The sequence below is a fragment of the Lolium perenne genome, chromosome 3, assembly GCF_019359855.2.
Source record: "Lolium perenne isolate Kyuss_39 chromosome 3, Kyuss_2.0, whole genome shotgun sequence".
NCBI classification, from domain to species: Eukaryota; Viridiplantae; Streptophyta; class Magnoliopsida; order Poales; family Poaceae; genus Lolium; species Lolium perenne.
This window is the reverse complement of record NC_067246.2, coordinates 271761506-271782249: the sequence shown is the minus strand read 5'-3', so window position 1 is coordinate 271782249 and position 20744 is coordinate 271761506. Positions and strand designations below refer to the sequence as shown.

At 45.4% G+C, this 20744-nt stretch overlaps 1 protein-coding gene and 1 long non-coding RNA gene across 2 annotated transcripts; both read left to right on the top strand.

Annotated features, from left to right (window-relative positions):
- The first annotated feature begins 8989 nt into the window (after positions 1–8989).
- On the top strand, positions 8990–12502 carry LOC139838596 (uncharacterized). Its single transcript, XR_011756033.1, has 5 exons — positions 8990–9131; positions 9345–9620; positions 9715–9842; positions 12034–12151; positions 12235–12502. It is a non-coding gene; the product is annotated as an uncharacterized lncRNA (long non-coding RNA).
- Positions 12503–16374: 3872 nt separating this feature from the next.
- LOC127344544 (putative protease Do-like 14) lies at positions 16375–19211 on the top strand. Its single transcript, XM_071828494.1, has 7 exons — positions 16375–16808; positions 17271–17417; positions 17501–17655; positions 17867–18142; positions 18237–18364; positions 18768–18885; positions 18970–19211. The coding sequence occupies exons 1-7, from the start codon at positions 16421–16423 to the stop codon at positions 19186–19188; spliced, it is 1431 nt and encodes a 476-aa protein (XP_071684595.1). The 5' UTR covers positions 16375–16420; the 3' UTR covers positions 19189–19211.
- The last annotated feature ends 1533 nt before the right edge of the window (positions 19212–20744 follow it).

The window sequence follows — 20744 nt, the reverse complement described above, 5'->3', positions numbered from 1 at the left end:
ATGTGTCGACGATGTATGATGATCGTGTGTGCTACATGCCACATATTTGTATCACGATGATGTTGTTGCTACATTTGATATGATAACGATGATGTTGTTGCTACATTTGATATGATGACGATGATGATTATGTGCTGCGCAACATTTGTGATGCATTTCAATGTATATTACTGCTATTTTTGCTATGCTTGCTGTGTTGTGCCAGAAAATAAAGCGGAAAACCAAATGGCATGGTATGTGCCGACGGCATAGCCCCCTGGATGTGCCAAATGGCAGGAGCTGCTGTCGGCACAGGAAGGTGGCGGCCAGCAGCTGGGCGGAGCTGCTTCGACGCGGCTGGGCCGATGAACCTGGGCCGACGGCTTGGCCGTCGGCACAGAAGATGGACAGGGGACGCGTGGCAGGTGCTGGCTGTCCGAGCGAGGCGACTAGGCCGACGGCTTGGCCGTCAGCACAGAAGATGGGCTAGGCTAACGGCCGTTTGGGCGTTGTGGGGCCCTCGACGAAGGGGCCGACGGCAACTGTGCCGACGGCGACGTCCCACCGTCGGTCTAGCGACTGTGCCGACGGCCAGACGTGTGCCGACAGCTCCTATGGCTGTGCAGATGCCATATTGTGCCGACGGCAAGGTGCCGACGGTTGCCGTCGGCACAGGCGTGGGCCGACGGTGCTGTGCCGACGGCCGCCGGCCATCGGCCCCTCGGCGGGTTCCCGTAGTGTGATGTGCGAGCCTGGGAGGATTTACAAACATTTGATGCATGGACAAAGAGGAACAGAAGCAATCTTTATTGAGAGAGATCATGAGAGTTCACGATTATATCAGATCCGACAATTAGTCACACACATCATAGAAAAGGCCGAGCGGAGAACAAGTTCACGATCATGTCCTGATATTCGATCCGACTGCACGATCGAGTCACTCGCCATCAATCCTACCTGGCTCCACCAATAAGAAGAGCAGGCAGCGAGACGGCAAGTCCGGCATCCCATCCAGCATCGCCGTGCACCGCAGCAGCATGAACCGTAAGTCCTTAACCGTATCCTTCTCTTCCAGCATCAGCCTCACCTCCAGCGGCACGCGCTCCTGCCGCTCGCGCCGGCTCTGAAGGCTCGCGTACAGCTGGTCGGGCATCCCAACCCCTCGCCACTGACCACCACGGGCACCTCGACGACGCTCTTCGCCGGGACGCAGAACCCGTCGAGGTCGGAGGCGAAGGCCAGGGGCACGCCGCCGTACTGCACCGTCGCCCGCGCCGCAAAGCAGTGCCGCCACACGTTGCCGTTCTTGACGCGGAGGGCGACGCGGAAGGAGGGCAGCGTGGACCCCGCGCCCGCGCTCCGGACGAGTCCATCGTAGCCGCTGACGGTCGCGGAGAACTCGGGCGTAGTGGAGTCCATCGTTAAACTGACGACGATGATGACGGTCGCGGCGAGCAGACCCATGGAAACGATCAACACCCCCGCGAGCCGAGGGCGCAGAGGCCTCTGCGCGAAGTTTTCTCCATGGATGGATGTTACCTACCTCAGAGGTGATGAGGTCGCCTAGATTCAAGTTTGGAGCCTTTTCTTTTGATGATGAAATGAAATGAAACTAACTGACGTTAATTAGGTTTTCGTCATGGACGCGCGATATGCGTGTCATGGACGCCGTCTCGCACGTAGAAGGCGGAGATAATTAGGTACAGGCCGTCCGATCACCATAGTTTCTCTTTCATCCAACGCGCTCTGCATATCGTTCGATCTATTGCTGCCTGGATATGGATCCAGTCCCAAACTGCTTCCAGCTGAGACCTGGTCACCTGGCCGATATGTTCGTGCATGCAGCAGTTGGGCTCACGAACTGAACCCACGGGCTGACAGGCATATAGTGTTCGGAATTTACACGTGGTTCGGAAACCACAACCATGGGCGTAGACCTGGAACAGCCGGCCTACCACGCCATCCCTGCCGATCCGCACCACGACCAACCATCCGTCCTCGGCAACGCGCCACCGTCGGCGACTTGCAAAGAAGAATGGGCCTTTCCAATCGCAATACTTGTTTCGCTTGTACTCATGGTGGTCATGATTGGGCCCGTGGAGTACCTGGTGCAGACCAACATGCCGGCTTTCTCCGTCGCCCTCGCCGGCGGCTACCACGGCATCGACGTGGCCCGACCGGCCAGCGTCGTCTCGCTGGCGTTCAACCTCACGCTGCGGATGACCAAGGCGTGCGCCGACCGCGCCGAGGTGGTCCTCACATACTCGGGCGTCGCGCTCGGCTGGGCGCGCGTGGAGCCGCGCGGCTGCGTGTCCCGGGAGCCCTGGGGGAGAGACGTCGAGGTGGTCAGCAAGGCCCACGGCGTGGGTCTCTCCAGAAGCCTCTGGGAGCGCATTGGCGGCGGAGTGGCGCCGTTCCGGGCAGGTCGAGCTCAACGCCGACGTGCTGATATACACCGACCGTGGCAAGTTGAACATGTTTTTCACCAATTAACGTGGTATTTTGTTGTTGTGGCACTTTTCCTTTTGGTGGGAAAAATAAAAGGCTAGCACAGTTAAATTTAACATTTTTATAAGTAAGAGACATATTGTAATACTTTTCATTGATGTTCAAACATCGTCTTCGGCTGCTTGTTTGCGGTGGTTTTCTGGGACACAATCGGTGGCCGCTTCCTACGTGATGCCGACGTCCGCCACCTCCTGGAATACGCCGCTCCCGCGGCGGCCGACACGTTGCCCGCCTCCGCATCTACCTTCATCATCCTTTGCTGCTAGCATATATATTTGGAAGCACCGGAACAAGGTCATTTTCAGAATGACAACCCATCGCTCCCTCGACTCCTGGCCGCTTGTCACCGCGATGCCGCGCGGTGGTGCGCCGGAGCATCAGAAGCTATCCATGGCGACACTGAGTCATGGGACGAGTGTTTTGCTCCCCGCCCCTAACCCTTAAACCCCTCTATTCTCTCTATTTCCTCCCTCGAGTACTTCTACTGAAAACAGTTGGTTTTTTAGTCTTTTTTATGAATGGAAAATTCAGGTGGGAAACCTATCCCGAGATGACCATTCAATTTTTTTTAAAGATTTGATTAATTGTATGAATAAAAAGGTTACTACAACATTTTAGACACCTTGATTTGTCTTGACACGCACTTTTATTATATGCAGATTTGATGTCATATATTTTGATACTCTTTTCTATAAATTTAGTAGTTACTTCCTCCATCTCATAAAAAGTTGTCTTAAATTTGTTAAAATTTATCTATACATCTAAATATTGATAAATGTCAGGCAAGTTTCGAACGGATGGAGTAGATTTCCAAAAATTTGACCTAGACGAAAAGTGAAAGAAGTCCACATAAACCCCTTTGGAAAAGAGAACCCCCTAACTATTACCCAAATTCTTCGGAGCGGGCGCGTGCCAGATGAACATCCTGAGCACACACGCTAAACAACAAAACGAGCTGAGGGGAAGTATCTCTGGTTGGACGAGTCGAGCACACGCGCGTAGCAGCAAACCTCTCTCCCTATCCCTTCGGCAACCTTCTGCCACGGATTCTCGCCGCCTAATTAACCATCCATCTTCCCCACCGGCGCATATCTCCCGCCGCCGCCAAACCCTCCACCGTTCTCCTCCGGCGCTGCTTCTCACCCCGGTCTCCTTCGAATTTTGGTGCTCCCGCGTCATCATGCTGCTCCGGCGAGCGGCGACATCCCACTCCGCCACCGTTTATCGCCAATTTCAGGCTCGCCTCACCACCCCTGACTTCCTTCGCCGGCGGACCACCCAACAAGCGTGCTGCACTCGGTCCATGCGCCGGCAGGGAACACTGCAGCACGCCCCACGCCGGCTCCCCAACGCACCACCCGCCATCCGGTTCCCTTCCCTGCGGACCAGCGCCTTGGCTGCCTGCGCCGGCTGACCAACCCAGCGCGCCGCCTGCACCTACCCTGACCTCTCGCTCCAACAGAATCCCCTCCATGTACCTTCTCTGAATCGCGCTGCCGGCCTCTCGCTCCATGGGATGCAGGCTGGTTGACTGAATTTTGCCGACTTGTTTCACTCCTGAAGCTACATAATCCCTGTTCAGTTTATGCATCACTTCAGTTTGTTGTGTATTATGTCTTTCTTGGTTCCTGGCTTAGATACGAGACTAGATCTCGCGAGATCGAGGCTGTAGCTTACTGCTCCATAGTGGGCAAGCTCCAAAGAAGAAAGTGAATTTTATGCCTAGCTCCAATGCAGCAATGGAATTTTAGTGCCTCATAACGTAATTTTGGTGCTCGACAAATCAACTTTCTACTGCTAGATATTTTTGATGCCGGAAAACACAACTTTCGTGCTCAAAAGCGCAATTTTGATGCCGAAAAGAGCAAATTTACTGTGTGATCCCACAACTTTGATATCAAACGGCGCAACGTTGATGCACAAAAGAGCAAATTTGATGCTAGACGGTGCAAGTTTGATATCTGACGGTGCAACTTTGGTGCCGGAAGATGCAACTTTAGTGCCTAAAAGAGCAAGTTTGATGTCCGATGGCCCAACTTTGGTGTCCGGTGGTACAAAGCTGTCTACCGATGTTATCAAGTTACTTTCCAGATGATAACTTGGCCAAGGATGCCACTCAGAGTTATTGAGGCAAAAAATTGAGATAATTGAGCAATTACTATGTGTTGTGATAATCAATTGTCTGAAATTTGCTTCCTTCGGATCAAAGTTGCTTCGTCCTGCACCAAAGTCGTTTTTTCGTTGCCAAATTTACTTCATCGGAATCAATTTCGTTTTGTGGGGCACCAAAGTTGTTTCTTCCTTCCAAACATTGCTAAGTTGCTTTTAGTTATTATAAAGTTGCCTACTGTTGTTCTGAAATTTCCTATAGCGGTTGCGAAGTTGCTTCTGATATTCTGAATCTAATATATTCTTCACGCAACAAAGTTGCTTCTTGGTGGAGCAAATTTGGTTCCAATAGAGCAACTATGGTGCGCAACATTGCAACTTTGGTATCCGATGGTGCAATTCTGGTGCACAACTTTGTAGCCGACAAATCATGAGCACGATCCAATAATTTTTTTCCCTCTTGTCCTCTATCCTTATTTTGTTCTCCCGTCCCTTTATTTCCTAACAAGTAATCCATATCAGAAAAAATGAGGAATAGATCCGGTCAATCTCTCCACTATGCCCATTGTGTGCCTCGCGCCAAAGAATTTTGGTGCCAGACGATGTAATTTTTGAATCATGCAGAGCAACTTTAGCATCCGATAAAGCAATTTTGGTACCCGACGACGCAACTTTGGTACATGACGACCCAAATTTGGCGTCCATCGAAGAAACTATAGTGCCCTACGGAGCAATTTTGATGCCCAACTGAGCAACTTTGGTTCATGATAAAGCAACTTTTGTGCGTGATAACGCAACTTTGATGTCCAATGGTGCAATTCTCACACCCAAGTATTTTTCCTTTTTTTTCTCTGTCTTTGTTTCTTCTCATGCTTCTTTCTTTACCAACGAGCAATCCCTACACAGCCCTTATGTGCCTCGCGCCAAAGCGACGGTCGCACGAGTTCGAGGGGCGTGGAGGCAGCCACAATGAACCAAACCTTCTAAATTGGATCATGGCAAAGCCGATGACCTGTAGTTACATGTGTAGTTGTTTTCGATGCACTACCAGCTTTTAGTTAATGTGAAGTGCCTATCACTAGTTGGGTTGCACCTCTATTGCGAAGGTGTTAAGTTGATTTTAGTGCCTCAAAGAAACTTTGGTCCTTCACGACCGCAACTTTGGTGTTGACATGCCAATTTTATTTCCGACGGTGCAATTCTAGTGATCAACAATCAACTTAACACAACTTAGGTGGTCGAAAGCGCAACTTGGTGCCCTTGAGTTCTCGAGTGCCTCTATGGACCTTTTCGAGGACCACTCTTGACATCTGGTGAAACATCGACCGCCATCGGTGTGGATGGTGACCCCCCCATTCGCAACACCTTAGGAAATTTAATATCACCGACACGCAATTTCAAATTTTGGTAACTATAGTGCATATAGGGAAAATTACAACTACGGTAATTTTTGGCCAGTAATTATTATATGATTTTAGGAAAGAAGCTAGCATTTTTAGCAACTATTATGTAATTATAGGCAACAAATTGGCACCTATATGGGACCGAGATTTGGTGCTCCTGGGCACCAGTGCTCCTGCTATTTAAAAATAAATAAAAATCATATTTATGTGTTTTAAAAAAATTAAAAAAATCATGGTGTAGCAAATGAATTATCCCATAAACGTGCAAAATTTCAATTGCAAATATAAAAAATTCTGGGCTACACAAAAATAATACTACATCCGTTTCAAGGAATAAGGCGTCCTCGTTTTACGAGCTTTTTGTTTGACCAAGAATTACTTCAAATAGATAAAGATTGTTTGTATGAAATTAATATCATTAAAAAGTGTTTTTCAATACGAATCCAACGATAATATATACATATAATATAATCAAGATTTTGTTGCTCAATTTTTATGATCAAAGTTCGTCTTGGAATAAGCGTGCGCCTTATTCCTTGAAACGGAGGTAGTAAACGTGTGGATCTGGATATACATATTTCAAATCTCCAAATTTCAATAGATTTTGTCTTTTTTGTGTAGTCTACAATATAAAGAATTTCATATTAAAATTTTACACGCTTGTAGGTTAGGTTATTTATTATGTCCAGATTTTTTTTGAAACAAATACGTATGATTTTCGAATTTTTTAAAACAGCAGGAGCACTAGTGCCCATGAGTCAAATACACTTTTCCCACCTATATGTGGATTTTAGGCAACTTCAAGGTAGGGAGAGGGGCGCGCCACACCGGGAGGTCGCTCCAGAACTGAGGTCATGTGTTGGAGCGGGAGTTGGGTCGAAAGGAGCGGCATGGCATATGTGTCCGCGGGTCGATCTCCTCTCTCTCCTTGTTCCTTTCTTCCTCCCACCGCATCCCCCTCCTGGTTCTCTCTCTTGCTTCCAGTCAAGACATTTACCATCGTCGATTCCGGCTGCCAAAAGTCTCCTCTGCCGCTCCCGTTCACCAGAGGAGCCCCGCCGACCTCCTCTTTCCTAGATCCCCACCGGCCTGACCCCGTTCCCCCGCGTGTTGCTGCTCCGCTTGCTGCTCCAGGCCTAGGCGCGGTCACCGCGGAGGGCAGGGCGTGCGAGGATTCTATCGTGGTCGCCAAATGATGCTCCACGGTGACTGGCAGCAGGAGACGGTGGTGGCACGGGAGGGAGGCTCCGGGGATGAGGGCGGCGATGTGCATGCCCATGGCGGCAGGGTCCGGCGCGGGAGCAGCTGGTGTGGCGGCGGCGGTTGAGGAACACGTGCGTGGGGTGGAGTTCGGTCGAGCAGCAGAGAGAGTAATTTCCGGCGGGGATGAGATCTTTTTGGAAGACGAGTGGAGCAGGAACTTTCCTAAATTTGCTGACCGCCCGAGACTACCGACGGGCACGCGGGTGCCCGCTAGACGCACCCTAACTATTAACTGGTTCTCCATATGACCCCCCGACAATCCAGGCAAATTACCCCCACAGGCCAATGAGAGGTGTTTTGATAGTGGTTTCTGTCCACGTGGAGCGTGGTATTTAGCTAGGCCGCACCTGGTCCGGTGCAAACCCACACCGCATCGCTCTCCTCTAGCACCGAATCGTGCTCCTCTGTTTCGCTCCTTCCTCGCACCGCTCGTACATCCTGTTGCGCCGCCGTTGCGCCACTTTCCAGGAGATCTCGCCGGAGTGCGATTGGGACTCATAGAGGTTGCATCCGCCGCCTCCGTCCCCGATTCAAAAAGATTGGAGCTCCCTATTCAAAAAGATTGGAGCTCCGCCGCGGCAGGAAGCGGAACAGGGGTGGGACTTCTACCGCCGCGGCCATGTTCGGGATGACGACCCGGTCGAGGGGGCGCGAGCAGCAGAAATCTTTGCGCTCCAAATCGGCAAGGAACAAGCTTGATGGGAGCGGTGAGTGATTGCCATTGGAGGGCTGCGGGGAAAGGAAAAAGGCCAAGCTTGATGTGATCAGCCGGCGAGTATCATCGGAGAGATCCTCCAAGAAAGGGAAAAGTAACCAGGATAGGGATATGTTGGAGAAGAGGCCCAAGAAGAGAAATAGGGGGGAGGATGAGGATGATGGCTCCTGCTCCTCGCTCCTCGGCAGTCAGCTCTCCGCTTCGCGAGCCTTACATGCCTGATGGCACTGAAATAAGCAAACCCATCGACAGTGCGATATCCGACAAGTATAGGGATATGCAAGAGGAGTACTACGCGAAAATAGGTTAGCGATTCAAGTCCCTCGATCTTCAGTCATATTTTGAAGTTTCTTTTGTCATCGTATACCATCTAGCCAGCAGAAGACAGTGTTACTGATCATTTTGAAGTCCAAAAATCGAAATTTACAAAAAAAAAACTTAGAAATTTTAGGATATGTTCATTCCACCAACTTTTTTTTCCAGGATATGGCTTCATTGACATTGTTTTAGGTTACATTACAATATTTACAAAAAATGATAAAGAAAAAAACACTGAAGAACTATGATTCCACCAAGTTGAATTTGATGGCATGCCACTCCATGTGTCACCGAGACCACATCTTGACGGGCATATGTGGGGGCATAAGGCATATCCTGGAAAGTCCAATGTAGATTTGTAGTGCAATACCGCAATGCATCATCCTTGCAATGCTGCATTTTTTGTGTGTGCATATTGGTGTTTACTTTGTGTGTGTTGGTCTTCTTGTAGCACGCCAGATGAAAATGCCCATGCTTTGTGAGCTTACACCTCCAAATTGCCTGGTTAATGATCCAACACTTCTTCACATCCGTGAATCTTCGAAGAAGATAGTGCTTCGTGCTGCTCAATTTATTGTTGGGCTTTCATCATCATTCGGTATAATAACATCCCATCTCATCTAATTCGGCTATTTTTGTGGAAACTTTATGTTTCTTACTAATATATGCGTGAAATTGCAGATGGTGAGCCGGTAGCATGGTGTTCTGGTTTCTGGATTGGTTTGGATAGCGAGAAGAGAACTGGTACCGTTGTGACGACTGCACATCTGATTCGCACAAAGCGCCCATCACCGGATGCTTGGTTATGCAAAGATGAGTAAGCTTCTGATGTCAAGGTAATAATCTATTAATAACCTTTGGTTTGTTCTGTCTCAACTCTCAAGTTATCTACTATGGTGGCACGTATCATAGCTAGTTGCAAATTGCATGGATTATGTTGTTATTGTCTAGAAACATTTAAAAAAAACATTACAAGTATTGTCGAAAGGATTGTTATGATCAGAAGTTGGTCTTTATTGGTAGCCATTCTCTTACTACTGTTGTTTCAGGTTACTGTCCACTTGCGGGGTGGCGCCGTTGCAAAGGGCCGCCTGCTCTACCACCAGAAGCACTGTAATCTTGCTTTCTTCAGGGTTAAAATGCATCAATCTATTCAGTTACCCCATTTTATCGATAAAGTGGAATGTGCTCAAGACATTTTTGAGCTTGGAAGAGATGAATCTGTCAAACTAGTGATACATCATGGTAGAGTGAAATATTCGAATCCAGACGTGTATGAGCGGAATCACCATATGTGCATTGAAGGTCCACATCGAGACCGTGAGGTACACATACATTCTACTCGAGTTATAGCTACTGTATTTTTAGTGCTTTATTCGAATGCTACTTCTAATAATATTACCAATTCAAATGTCGTAGTATGATAACGGAGGTCCTGTCATTGACTTAGACGGGAAGGTTGTGGGAATGATCGACAGTTGTCCAGAAGGGTCTTTTATACCTTCTTCAATTTTACTCAAGTGCTTTCATCTGTGGAAAAACTTTGGGTATGTTTTGCTTTTCAGTTCTATTCTACTCAAGCTAATTCGTTCTTATTGTTTATTTCTTGTTCTAAAAAGTAGAGTAAGTTACAAAAATTATATTTGGATTGGTCTGTTTTATCTTTTTTTCCTTCTCTTTTCCCATCCAATTCATGTTCATGTTTGTACAATTCTTATATTTGAATCCATAAATATTTATTTAGAAAAGATCATGTATAAGTAAGGCTGGGAACATAACCTTGATGAGTCCTAGGTTGTCATCTTAGTATTTTATATGTTTACAGAGGGTATGTTTGCATAGATTTCTGTTAAATAACACATATAGCAAAAATCATGTAAAATGAGGCTAGATTAATGAGGGTCTTATTGTTAAAGAACTAGATGATACCCGTGCTTTTCTGCGGAAAATTTTGGATACACATAAATGAGTATTATTATGAAATTGGTGAATGAAAATGTTAATTAGGTATTTCTGGTCACTACAACATGATTTTAAGATTTCAAGAGTGCCCCAACATATTTACTCACCACTCGAAGAACAAAATGTTTTGTGGTACATTTGAACACGGTCAATTTTGTAATAGCAAATAAGAAATATATATATAGGTAAAATAAGCATTGGAGTTCATGGAACACATAAATAGTATGAGTTTGTTGAATATTTATATACTCATTTCATAAGTATAACATCATTAACGATATCAGGTTGAGTAGGTGTGTAGGAGAATGCAAAAAATCGTGGGATCAGCTTATGTCTTTTAAAATATGAGTTGTACATGCTATATTGATCCTATCATTTTGTTTTTCTTTCTAGATTGTACTGTCAGTGTTTGGATCGATAGAAAGGAAACAACAGTAAAAACATTTGGTTAGGGTGGGAATCGACTGGTACCCTTCTTGTCAGCACTAAATCACTCCCTAGCTCAAACGCTTAACAGCGGTAGACGACAACAACTTGCTTATTGATACATGAAGACGGAGAAGACAACAATCATCCACATGATCAGGAAAAAATAAATTTTAGATGCTATAAGCCTATAAGTAAAGGATCAATATTTCAGATCAATGAGTTATAAGTAAACTGAACTTATCTAGCTACTTACTTCCAAAAGTAAAAAAACAGACAGCTAGATGCGTCAGTTAAGTCTTTTTAAAGGGCATCGCGTAAAAGTTGATTGAAGTGATTTTGTGATCTTGACATGCTAAAGACTGAAGTCTTTAAACTCGGTGAATAGAGGTTCATAAGGAGGCAGCAGCGAGATCATTTATTTTTAAGAACAATACATTCAATCGTTTCATAGCCGCACATCGTTTCGCATTTTCATGCAACAGATCATCCCAAGAACTGAGAGAAAAACCACTTCCACGAAGAGACAAAAGACTATGCCTCTCAGTTCTCAGTTCTGATTATCCGAAGAAACTGAGAGAAAAATAACTTCCACGAAGAGACAAAAGACTATGCCTCTCAGTTCTCAGTTCTGATCAATAATCATATATAATTTAGATGCCAGAAATATCACTGCACCCTCTTGACCTCATTTTCATCTCATCAAACATATCAGCAGCAAGCAAATAATACCTCCAGATCACAGGCACCGAACATATTTGTTGCGGGTATGAAAGGCAAATGTGTCAACATGTAATCAATACACCAGACCGGCGATGTCAAGGAGCAGGAGTTGAGCACCTCTTCTTATATACAGATGCCGGCGATTGAGAGAAGAGCGGTTGGCCAGAGAGGATAGCTATGAGGTAATGGAAGCAACATGCAGCTTAACCTGCAAAGGCAAAGGGGATATGCTGAGGCGTGGGTATAAATTAAGAGGAGTGGCTGCATCTCCTCAAGGCATATGATGGAAGATAGAGAGACGTGGAGGACATTAAAACGCACTGAGGAGGATTAGTAATCCACGCCCATGAAGTTCTTCCGTTACAGACTGGGCGGCAATGAATACGTGGGTACTCTGGGTTTTGTCACTAATTTTCTTGTCGATTGGGTTGTTGCACAAATAAAATATAAATTAATGTGGACAATTTCCGGTGGAAAATGGTGGCAGTTTTTTTGCTGAGGTGGAAGAATTGCTTAGGTCCAAACCTTGCATGTCGAGAGAAATAAGGTAGTGGGGGGAGGGGGGGCTCCCTTTAGATATAAAAGATTAGATACTGTTCTTCTATATTTAAATTTTCTTTTGTATAGGCGCATCCGTCGACCACACCTTGGATTGAAACTTTTTGCCATCAGCCTTCTAAACCCTGTTCAAGTTGAGGATATATTGATTGAACATAAGATTAATGAGGGTCTTATTGTTAACGAGGTAAATACTGTTTGTTGTCGCTTTCCTGAGTTTGCTTGTTTTCTCATTTGTACTAAGGATTAGTTATTGCAATTCAACCTCAGGTGTCAGCAGGCTCTCCTGCCGAAAGATGTGGAATTCGACTTGGGGACGTTGTTGAATGTTTCAATGGAAAATGTGTTTCTACTGTTGTGGAGGTTTGGTGCACTAGATGTTTATTATTGTTAGGTTTAGGTAGAATGAATAGATATCATTTTTTTGTGACATTTACATTCTACTCTCACTATTTTAGAATACATGTATTTCAGACTCTTCATTTTAACTCCAAATTCTTGTCCTTCAATACGTATTCAGTTTAAGTCACTTTTTCCTATCTTGCCCTTCGCTGATGCCATCAAGAAAAGAGCTAATTAGCACTTGTTGATGCCTGACCTTCCCAATTAATTAAAAGGAAACTTTACATAGAAGGACAATGATTTTCTTTGAAGGAAATGAGAGTTTAACAGACGAAATTAACATTACTATTACACTTGTTACAAACAACCGAGGTCATCGACTCTAGGCACACTTGGCAGAAGCATCGACTCCTTGTGTTTTGGCAAAATTGCTTAGTTCCTGTGCAGCTCTGTTGCTCTCTCTTTAAACTTTGGTAGTTCTTCACTCCGAGAAGAACTGCAGCAGATTATGTCTCCTGCTAGCAGTACATCATCATGATCGGTGCACTGTTTTCCTGGGCAATGCTCCGTGAAACAGAAGGAAGCAGACTCGGTCTCAATGACAACCGACCCTACATAGAGTTTGGTCAGGTGTCGAAGCTGCACAACTACCGCGACAATCTCTGCTACATCTGGATGCGCACAACTGAATCCTTTGCCCTACTGAGAGCATACATTTCCTCAATGATTTCTTGCAACCATCCCCGCACTTCCCTGCCTGTAGCTTCAACAAAGGATCTGTCAGTATTCAGTTTAATCCACCTCGAATCATGTTTTGTCCATGACCCTCGGATCACGGTCTGTTGTTTCACCTGCCACCTTGCCACCGCATACAGTGGTTGTTTCCCTTTTTGTGTCCCTGCTGTTTATTTCTGACAATCTGGATGGATTCTTTTCAATCGAGGACACGGCCAGGAGAATCAACCTTTGTCACTCATGCATAATGTCATTTCCCAGATCCCATGCCCTCCAAATCATCATTATGATTTTTCATCTCGTTTCTTCAGTGACAACTGCAAGGAGAATAGTAAGCCATTCAAGCAGCAGTTCCCTGAAGGTTTCCTGTGAAGGCAAATCCCACACTTTTTGTGTAATTCAGATAGAAGGGTCCATGACTTTGTTGCACCAAACCGTGGCATGTTGGGGTCTCTGGACCTTGACCACACATATTAAAGATTGTCCAATTCCAGGGTTCATGCCCATTTTTATCTCTGGTGCTAGACAGTCGATGGCTATATGTGAGGCAAGGATTCTGCTTTACCTTCGTGTTCCAGATGGTGCTCCATATCTTCCTGCTGCTGTACCCTCTTAATCTATCACTTCCATTGTTGGCGATGTTCAGAAATTCCTTAAGAGTAAAGCTTGTACACACTTTGTACTAAGAAGCAAGCAATTTTCAAAGTTACAACCAATAAAATCTTCTACATCTCAGGTGGGTAACTTGATCGGTGATCGCTTCCACCTCATGCTCTGGAACAAGCAGTGCAGAGGAGTGTTCCGTTGCTTGGTTTCTGATTTGCCAGCTGGTGAAGCCAACATAGCCATGATTGAATGTGCAAACCCAACACAGTAAACCAACTTTCTCGTGGAATGCAGTGATCAGGAATGATTTGTACCTTCTTCCCATCCCCTTATCTTCTTGATTTGGCCTTTCTTCAGAAGCGCAAATCCGTCTTCTATTCCCCACCAAGCTGGAGATGCGGCAGTAGCAAACACCATGTCTATTAGGTTCTCCTTCAAATAACATTTCTTTTCAGGAGCCCCTCACTCATGTAGGCCATCATAACATTCAGGTTTGATCATGTTCTATCACGACATTCAATGAACTTTGTGGTGTCCCTCTTCGTCTCCCCACATAACTTCCTTATCATCATGTAATCATCAGAGAAATCTGCAGACATTTGAAGACACCTCATAATTTAGGTTATAAGGGCCTTAGCAACTGACTTCTAGAAAAATTTCTTTCCACTATACAAATAAGTACTTCTCAAATCAATTCCAGTCATTTTGTGAATTTATCCTTGATCGGCTAGAGTTGGCTACCTTTCATGTGTTCTTCAGAATCGGGAGCCCTAGATATTTCTCCTTGAAATTTGAGTTGGTCTCTGGCAAAGTATGATTGATCTCTATTCTTTAGTTGCGTCACATCTGGGCAATCTTCACCATAGGGGACAGAACACTTGCCGATGCTGTGGAGCTGACTTGTGCACTTCTTGTACAAATTCAACGATGCATGTGTTGTACACTCTTGCTGGCCCAATTCCTTAAATTAGATCAGACTGTCGTCCGCGTGACTTTGTGCTCAAAGAGTGCTAGCAGCTGATTGGGGTTGACATCAGGGTCTTTGGTGTACAACACCTTGAAGAAATCTGAGGCCATTTGTTCCGATGTTTCTGCACTCTCCACCCAAATTCCATCTGCATCTTTCAGTCTCATGATCCTATCTTTGTTGGATGCCAGCTTGCCTACATATGGAAGTACCTGTTGCTCTGGTCTCCTCTCAGCTATTCCAGTCAGGACCTCTTCCTCTACTAGTTTTTCTGTGCAGAGGCACGTCAACATCCCCTGAAGCTTTGTTGATACTATTTGCTGGAAATATTGACATTTCGCTCACATTTAGTACCTGTGCCAACTAACACTTAATCTTGTGTGCAACTCTAAAATGAAATCTGTTTTGAAATGGAGGGGGCATTGCGTTATGCTATTCTTCTCTTTAATTTTTTTCTACTGTTAATCAGTTAGAAAACATGTTGCTGAGCATAGTGGTGAACAGCGGAGATGGCCTTAGTTCTGATCTAGATGTGGAGGTAAGCTTACTTTTATGTTCTAATAGTGATTTACTTGATCTGCGACGTCTGTATTTTTATATGAAATCGTGATTAACACAATGTTATCAATAAGAAATATGTCTTGTTGGCTTTACAGATTCAGGTATACTTCCCGCGTAGATATCTTCGAAGAATCAAAAGATTGACCGTGAAGGTATCTGAAGATGGTGAATTTGTTGCAAGAGGTATACAAGTTTTCTCAGCAAATTCTTATTTTAAAGATGATCCATATTGTTGTTCCATGTTTTAGGTATATAAATTCTCCATGGGCAGAGTTAGTATAATTTAGGCTCCAAAATATAGGAGCATGTATGTACAATATATATGCATACGCCAAAATGCGTCAGATAATCAAGAAAAAAATCCCGCTCTCCCATGTCCATTCTTTGCCTCCAAAGGTCAAGCAGGCAACAATGACCATCTGCAAGCCAGCCATGCACGGCGTGCACATTGACCATGGCACCCTATTGTTTTTACCTTTGGGATGAGGACCCACTCTGGCACACTGCTCTATCACCTCTTGTGGAACCAGAACAGCATTTAGGAAGGAAGCCAAGACCTTCCTTAATCCTTAGTGATGGTGTCACCAATTAGGTCTCAATGCTCTTGGTAAAGCTTGCCGTAAAATCATAAATGCCTGGGATGACTTGATTTACATGGATACAAAATATTTTTTTTCGAGGTGGACGGGGGGGGGGGGGGGGGGACCCCACGGTTTGGATACATCTAAATATTGATAAATGTCAAGCAAGTTTCGAACGGATGGAGTAGATTTCTAAAAATTTGACCTAGACCAAAAGTGAAAGAAGTCCACATAAACCCCTTTGGGAAAGAGAACCCCTAAGTATTAACTGGTTCTCCATATGACCCCCCCCCCCCCCCGACAATCCAGGCAAATTACCCCCACAGGCCAATGAGAGGTGTTTTGATAATGGTTTCTATCCACGTGGACCGTGGTATTTAGCTAGGCCGCACCTGGTCCGGTGCAAACCCACACCGCATCGCTCTCCTCTAGCACCGAATCGTGCTCCTCTGTTTCGCTCCTCCCTCGCACCGCTCGTACATCCTGTTGCGCCGCCGTTGCGCCACTTTCCAGGAGATCTCGCCGGAGTGCGATTGGGACTCATAGAGGTTGCATAAGATGCCTCCGTCCCCGATTCAAAAAGATTGGAGCTCCCTATTCAAAAAGATTGGAGCTCCGCCGCGGCAGGAAGCGGAACAGGGGTGGGACTTCTACCGCCGCGGCCATGTTCGGGATGACAACCCGGTCGAGGGGGCGCGAGCAGCAGCAATCTTCGCGATCCAAATCGGCAAGGAACAAGCTTGATGGGAGCGGAGAGCGATTGCCATCAGAGGGCTGCGGGAAAAGGAAAAAGGCCAAGCTTGATGGGATCAGCCGGCGAGTATCATCGGAGAGGTCCTCCAAGAAAGGGAAAAGTAGCCAGGATTGGTTGGAGAAGAGGTCGAAGAAGAGAAATACGGGGGAGGATGAGGATGATGGCTCCTGCTCCTCGGCAGTCAGCTCTCCGCTTCGGGAGCCTTACATGCCTGATGGCACTGAAATAAGCAAACCCATGGACAGCGCGATATCCGACAAGTATAGGGATATGCAAGAGGAGTACTACGCGAAAATAGGTTAGTGATTCAAGTCCCTCGATCTTCGTCATATTTTGAAGTTTCTTTACTCATCATATACCATCTAGCCAGCAGAAGATAGTGTTACCGATCATTTTGAAGTCCAAAAATCGAAATTTACAAAAAAGCATAGAAATTTCAGGATATGTTCATTCCACCAAGTTTTTTTTTCAGGATATGGCTTCATTGACATTGTTTTAGGTTACATTACAATATTTACAAAAAATGATAAAGAAAAAATACTGAAGAACTATGATTCCACCAAGTTGAGTTTGATGGCATGCCACTCCATTCCATGTGTCACCGAGACCACATCTTGACGGGCATATGTGGGGGCATAAGGCATATCCTGGAAAGTCCAATGTAGATTTGTAGTTCAATACCGCAACGCATCATCCTTGCAATGCTGCATTTTTTGTGTGCATATTGGTGTTTACTTTGTGTGTGTTGGTCTTCTTGTAGCACGCCAGATGAAAATGTCCATGCTTTGTGAGCTTACACCTCCAAATTGCCTGGTTAATGATCCAACACTTCTTCACATCCGTGAATCTTCGAAGAAGATAGTGCTTCGTGCTGCTCAATTTATTGTTGGGCTTTCATCATCATTCGGTATAATAACATCCCATCTCATCTAATTTGGCTATTTTTGTGGAAACTTTATGTTTCTTACTAATATATGCGTGAAATTGCAGATGGTGAGCCGCTAGCATGGTGTTTTGGTTTCTGGATTGATTTGGATAGCGAGAAGAGAATTGGTACAGTTGTGACGACTGCACATCTGATTCGCACAAAGCGCCCATCACCGGATGCTTGGTTATGCAAATATGAGTATGCTTCTGATGTCAAGGTAATAATCTATTAATAACCTTTGGTTTGTTCTGTCTCAACTCTCAAGTTATCTACTATGGTGGCACGTATCATAGCTAGTTGCAAATTGCATGGATTATGTTGTTATTGTCTAGAAACATTAAAAAAACATTACAAGTATTGTCGAAAGGATTGTTATGATCAGCAGTTGGTCTTTATTGGTAGCCATTCTCTTACTACTGTTGTTTCAGGTTACTGTCCACTTGCGGGGTGGCGCCGTTGCAAAGGGCCGCCTGCTCTACCACCAGAAGCACTATAATCTTGCTTTCTTCAGGGTTAAAATGCATCCATCTATTCAGTTACCCCATTTTATCGATAAAGTGGAATGTGCTCAAGACATTTTTGAGCTTGGAAGAGATGAATCTGTCAAACTAGTGATACATCATGGTAGAGTGAAATATTCGAATCCAGACGTGTATGAGCGGAATCACCATATGTGCATTGAAGGTCCACATCGAGACCGTGAGGTACACATGCATTCCACTCGAGTTATAGCTACTGTATTTTTAGTGCTTTATTCGAATGGTACTTCTAATAATATTACCAATTCAAATGTCGTAGTATGATAACGGAGGTCCTGTCATTGACTTAGACGGGAAGGTTGTGGGAATGATTGACAGTTGTCCAGAAGGGTCTTTTATACCTTCTTCAATTTTACTCAAGTGCTTTCATCTGTGGAGAAACTTCGGGTATGTTTTGCTTCTCAGTTCTATTCTACTCAAGCTAATTCGTTTTTATTGTTTATTTCTTTTTCTAAGAAGTAGAGTAAGTTCCAAAAATTATATTTGGATTGGTCTATTTTATCTTTTATTTCTTCTATTTTCCCATCCAATTCATGTTCATATTTGTACAATTCTTATATTCGAATCCATAAATATTTAGTTAGAAATAAATCACGTATGAGTAAGGCTGGGGACGTAACCTTGATGTGTTCTAGGTTGTCATCGTATATGTTTACGGAGAGTATGTTTGAATAGATTTCTGTTAAATAACACATATAGCAAAAATCATGTAAAAGTGAGGCTAGATTAATGAGGGTCTTATTGTTAGAGGTAGATACTGTTCTTTTATATTTAAAGTTTCTTTTGTTAGGCGCATCCGGCGACCCCACCTTGGATTGAAATTTTCTGCCATCAGCCTTCTAAACCCTGTTCAAGTTGAGGATATATTGATCGAGCATAAGATTAATGATGGTCTTATTGTTCACGAGGTAGATACTGTTTGTTGTTGCTTTCCTGAGTTATGCTTGTTTTATCGTTTGGACTAAGGATTAGTTATTGCAATTCAACCTCAGGTGTCAGCAGGCTCTCCTGCCGAAAGATGTGGAATTCGAGTTGGGGACGTGATCGAATGTTTCGATGGAAAATGTGTTTCTACTGTTGTGGAGGTTTGGTTAATTAGATGTTTATTATTGTTAGGTTTAGGTAGAATGAATAGATATCATATTTTTGTGACATTTGCATTCTACTTGCACTGTGTTAAAAATAGATGTCTTTCGGACTCTCCATTTTAAGTCCAAATTCTTGTCCTTCAATTCGTATTGTGAGAACCGGAACTTAACATTCTGACCCCCCCTGTGTTACTCGTCAATCCCAAGATCAAGTTGACGACACAACGAAATGAATATCGTTGCAGAACGTGCAAAGAGTAATAATTATTACAAAGTTTGAGCCACATAGTGAAATGACTTGTGACATTTATTACAACCAGAAAGCAAAGCGGATAATAAAATGCGAAGTAACTCCATCTCAGCCACAGGCAGTCGATGTAGTCCACGAGGCCTCACTCCTCAGCGTCGTCATAGTCGCCATAGTCTTTGTTAGAAGTAGGATAGCTTTGATATTAAGCTCACTAGGCAGTTATTAAGATTAGCTTAGGTCCTAAGCTAAGTAGGCAGTTAGTTTTGTCCAAACGCTGTAATACCGAAGAGGTGCCTTTGTAACCGCCTTATTGGCGTCTGTTCGGTGGGTATATATACCCCCAACAATCATCAATGAAACATCACTTGATTCTCTCAATCATTAGTTCCTAAAACGTTATCACGCACTTTGCTCTCCAAAGAGCGGCAGGCCAAGAAAAGTACTGGTTGTCGGCGAAACGGGCGTTGCAGGCACAAACTCCCTCGCGTCCCGCGGCGGAGGCCGCAGCAGGGAGGCGCCCGAGGTCGCGGCTCCTGCAACGCCGTGGCTAGCACTCCTCGGCGCGCAACTCCGGCAAAACGGCCAGCGCGCACGCGACGGTGGCGGTTACTTTCGCGCGGCGAAGGGGACGACGGCCAACAGCCGGCTCTCCGTGTGACAACGGCCCTCGACCGACTCCTCGCGGTGGACGCAGAGACGGCGTCGAACGGACAGCGCACCACACGGTTGCGCCACCGGTGCGGGCGCACCCGGCAGCCTTCGGCTCGGCCCTCACCGGCGTGGCGGAGCGCGCGGCCCCGCCTCTCGTCCTGACTCCTACCGGCACGGAGGCAACTCCAATTGATGCCCACAGCCAGCCTGCGGCTCGGCGGCGGAGCTACAGACCCTGACGAGCGGTGCGACCACCGCAGCCGCGGCCGGGCCACGACAGGAGGCACGGCGGCGCCCGAGCCCACGGCTCCCAGCAGCGCTGCGCCTCTTCGGGAGCCGGCTCAACCGGCGGCGTCCTCCGGCGTACACGAACCTACAACGATCATGGACTCTGTATGAAGCTATCAGCAAAAGAATCGATTGATTCATGCACACAGCAATGGAGGAAAACGACGGGAACCTTATCCCTTCGGTTATTTTTTTTTTAATTTGACACTCTAGCTTCATAGCATTTACGTATTAGTTCATGCTTTCTCTGTTTGACTCTCAGGCTGAAACGTACTATGCAAATTAGTCGTTAAATTTCTGCCTATAATACATATAAGTTCTCAGACTTATGAGACTTTACAACGTAGAGCTCGCCTTATAACTCTGTACTTATTATGGAGATTAGTCTCATTTATTTAGTTGATTTTTCTTACAACCCTCTGGCTAAATGTAAAAGTCTGTCCAAGCTTAAGCTATTAGACTAGCAATATGTGGCCCTCAGGTCATATAT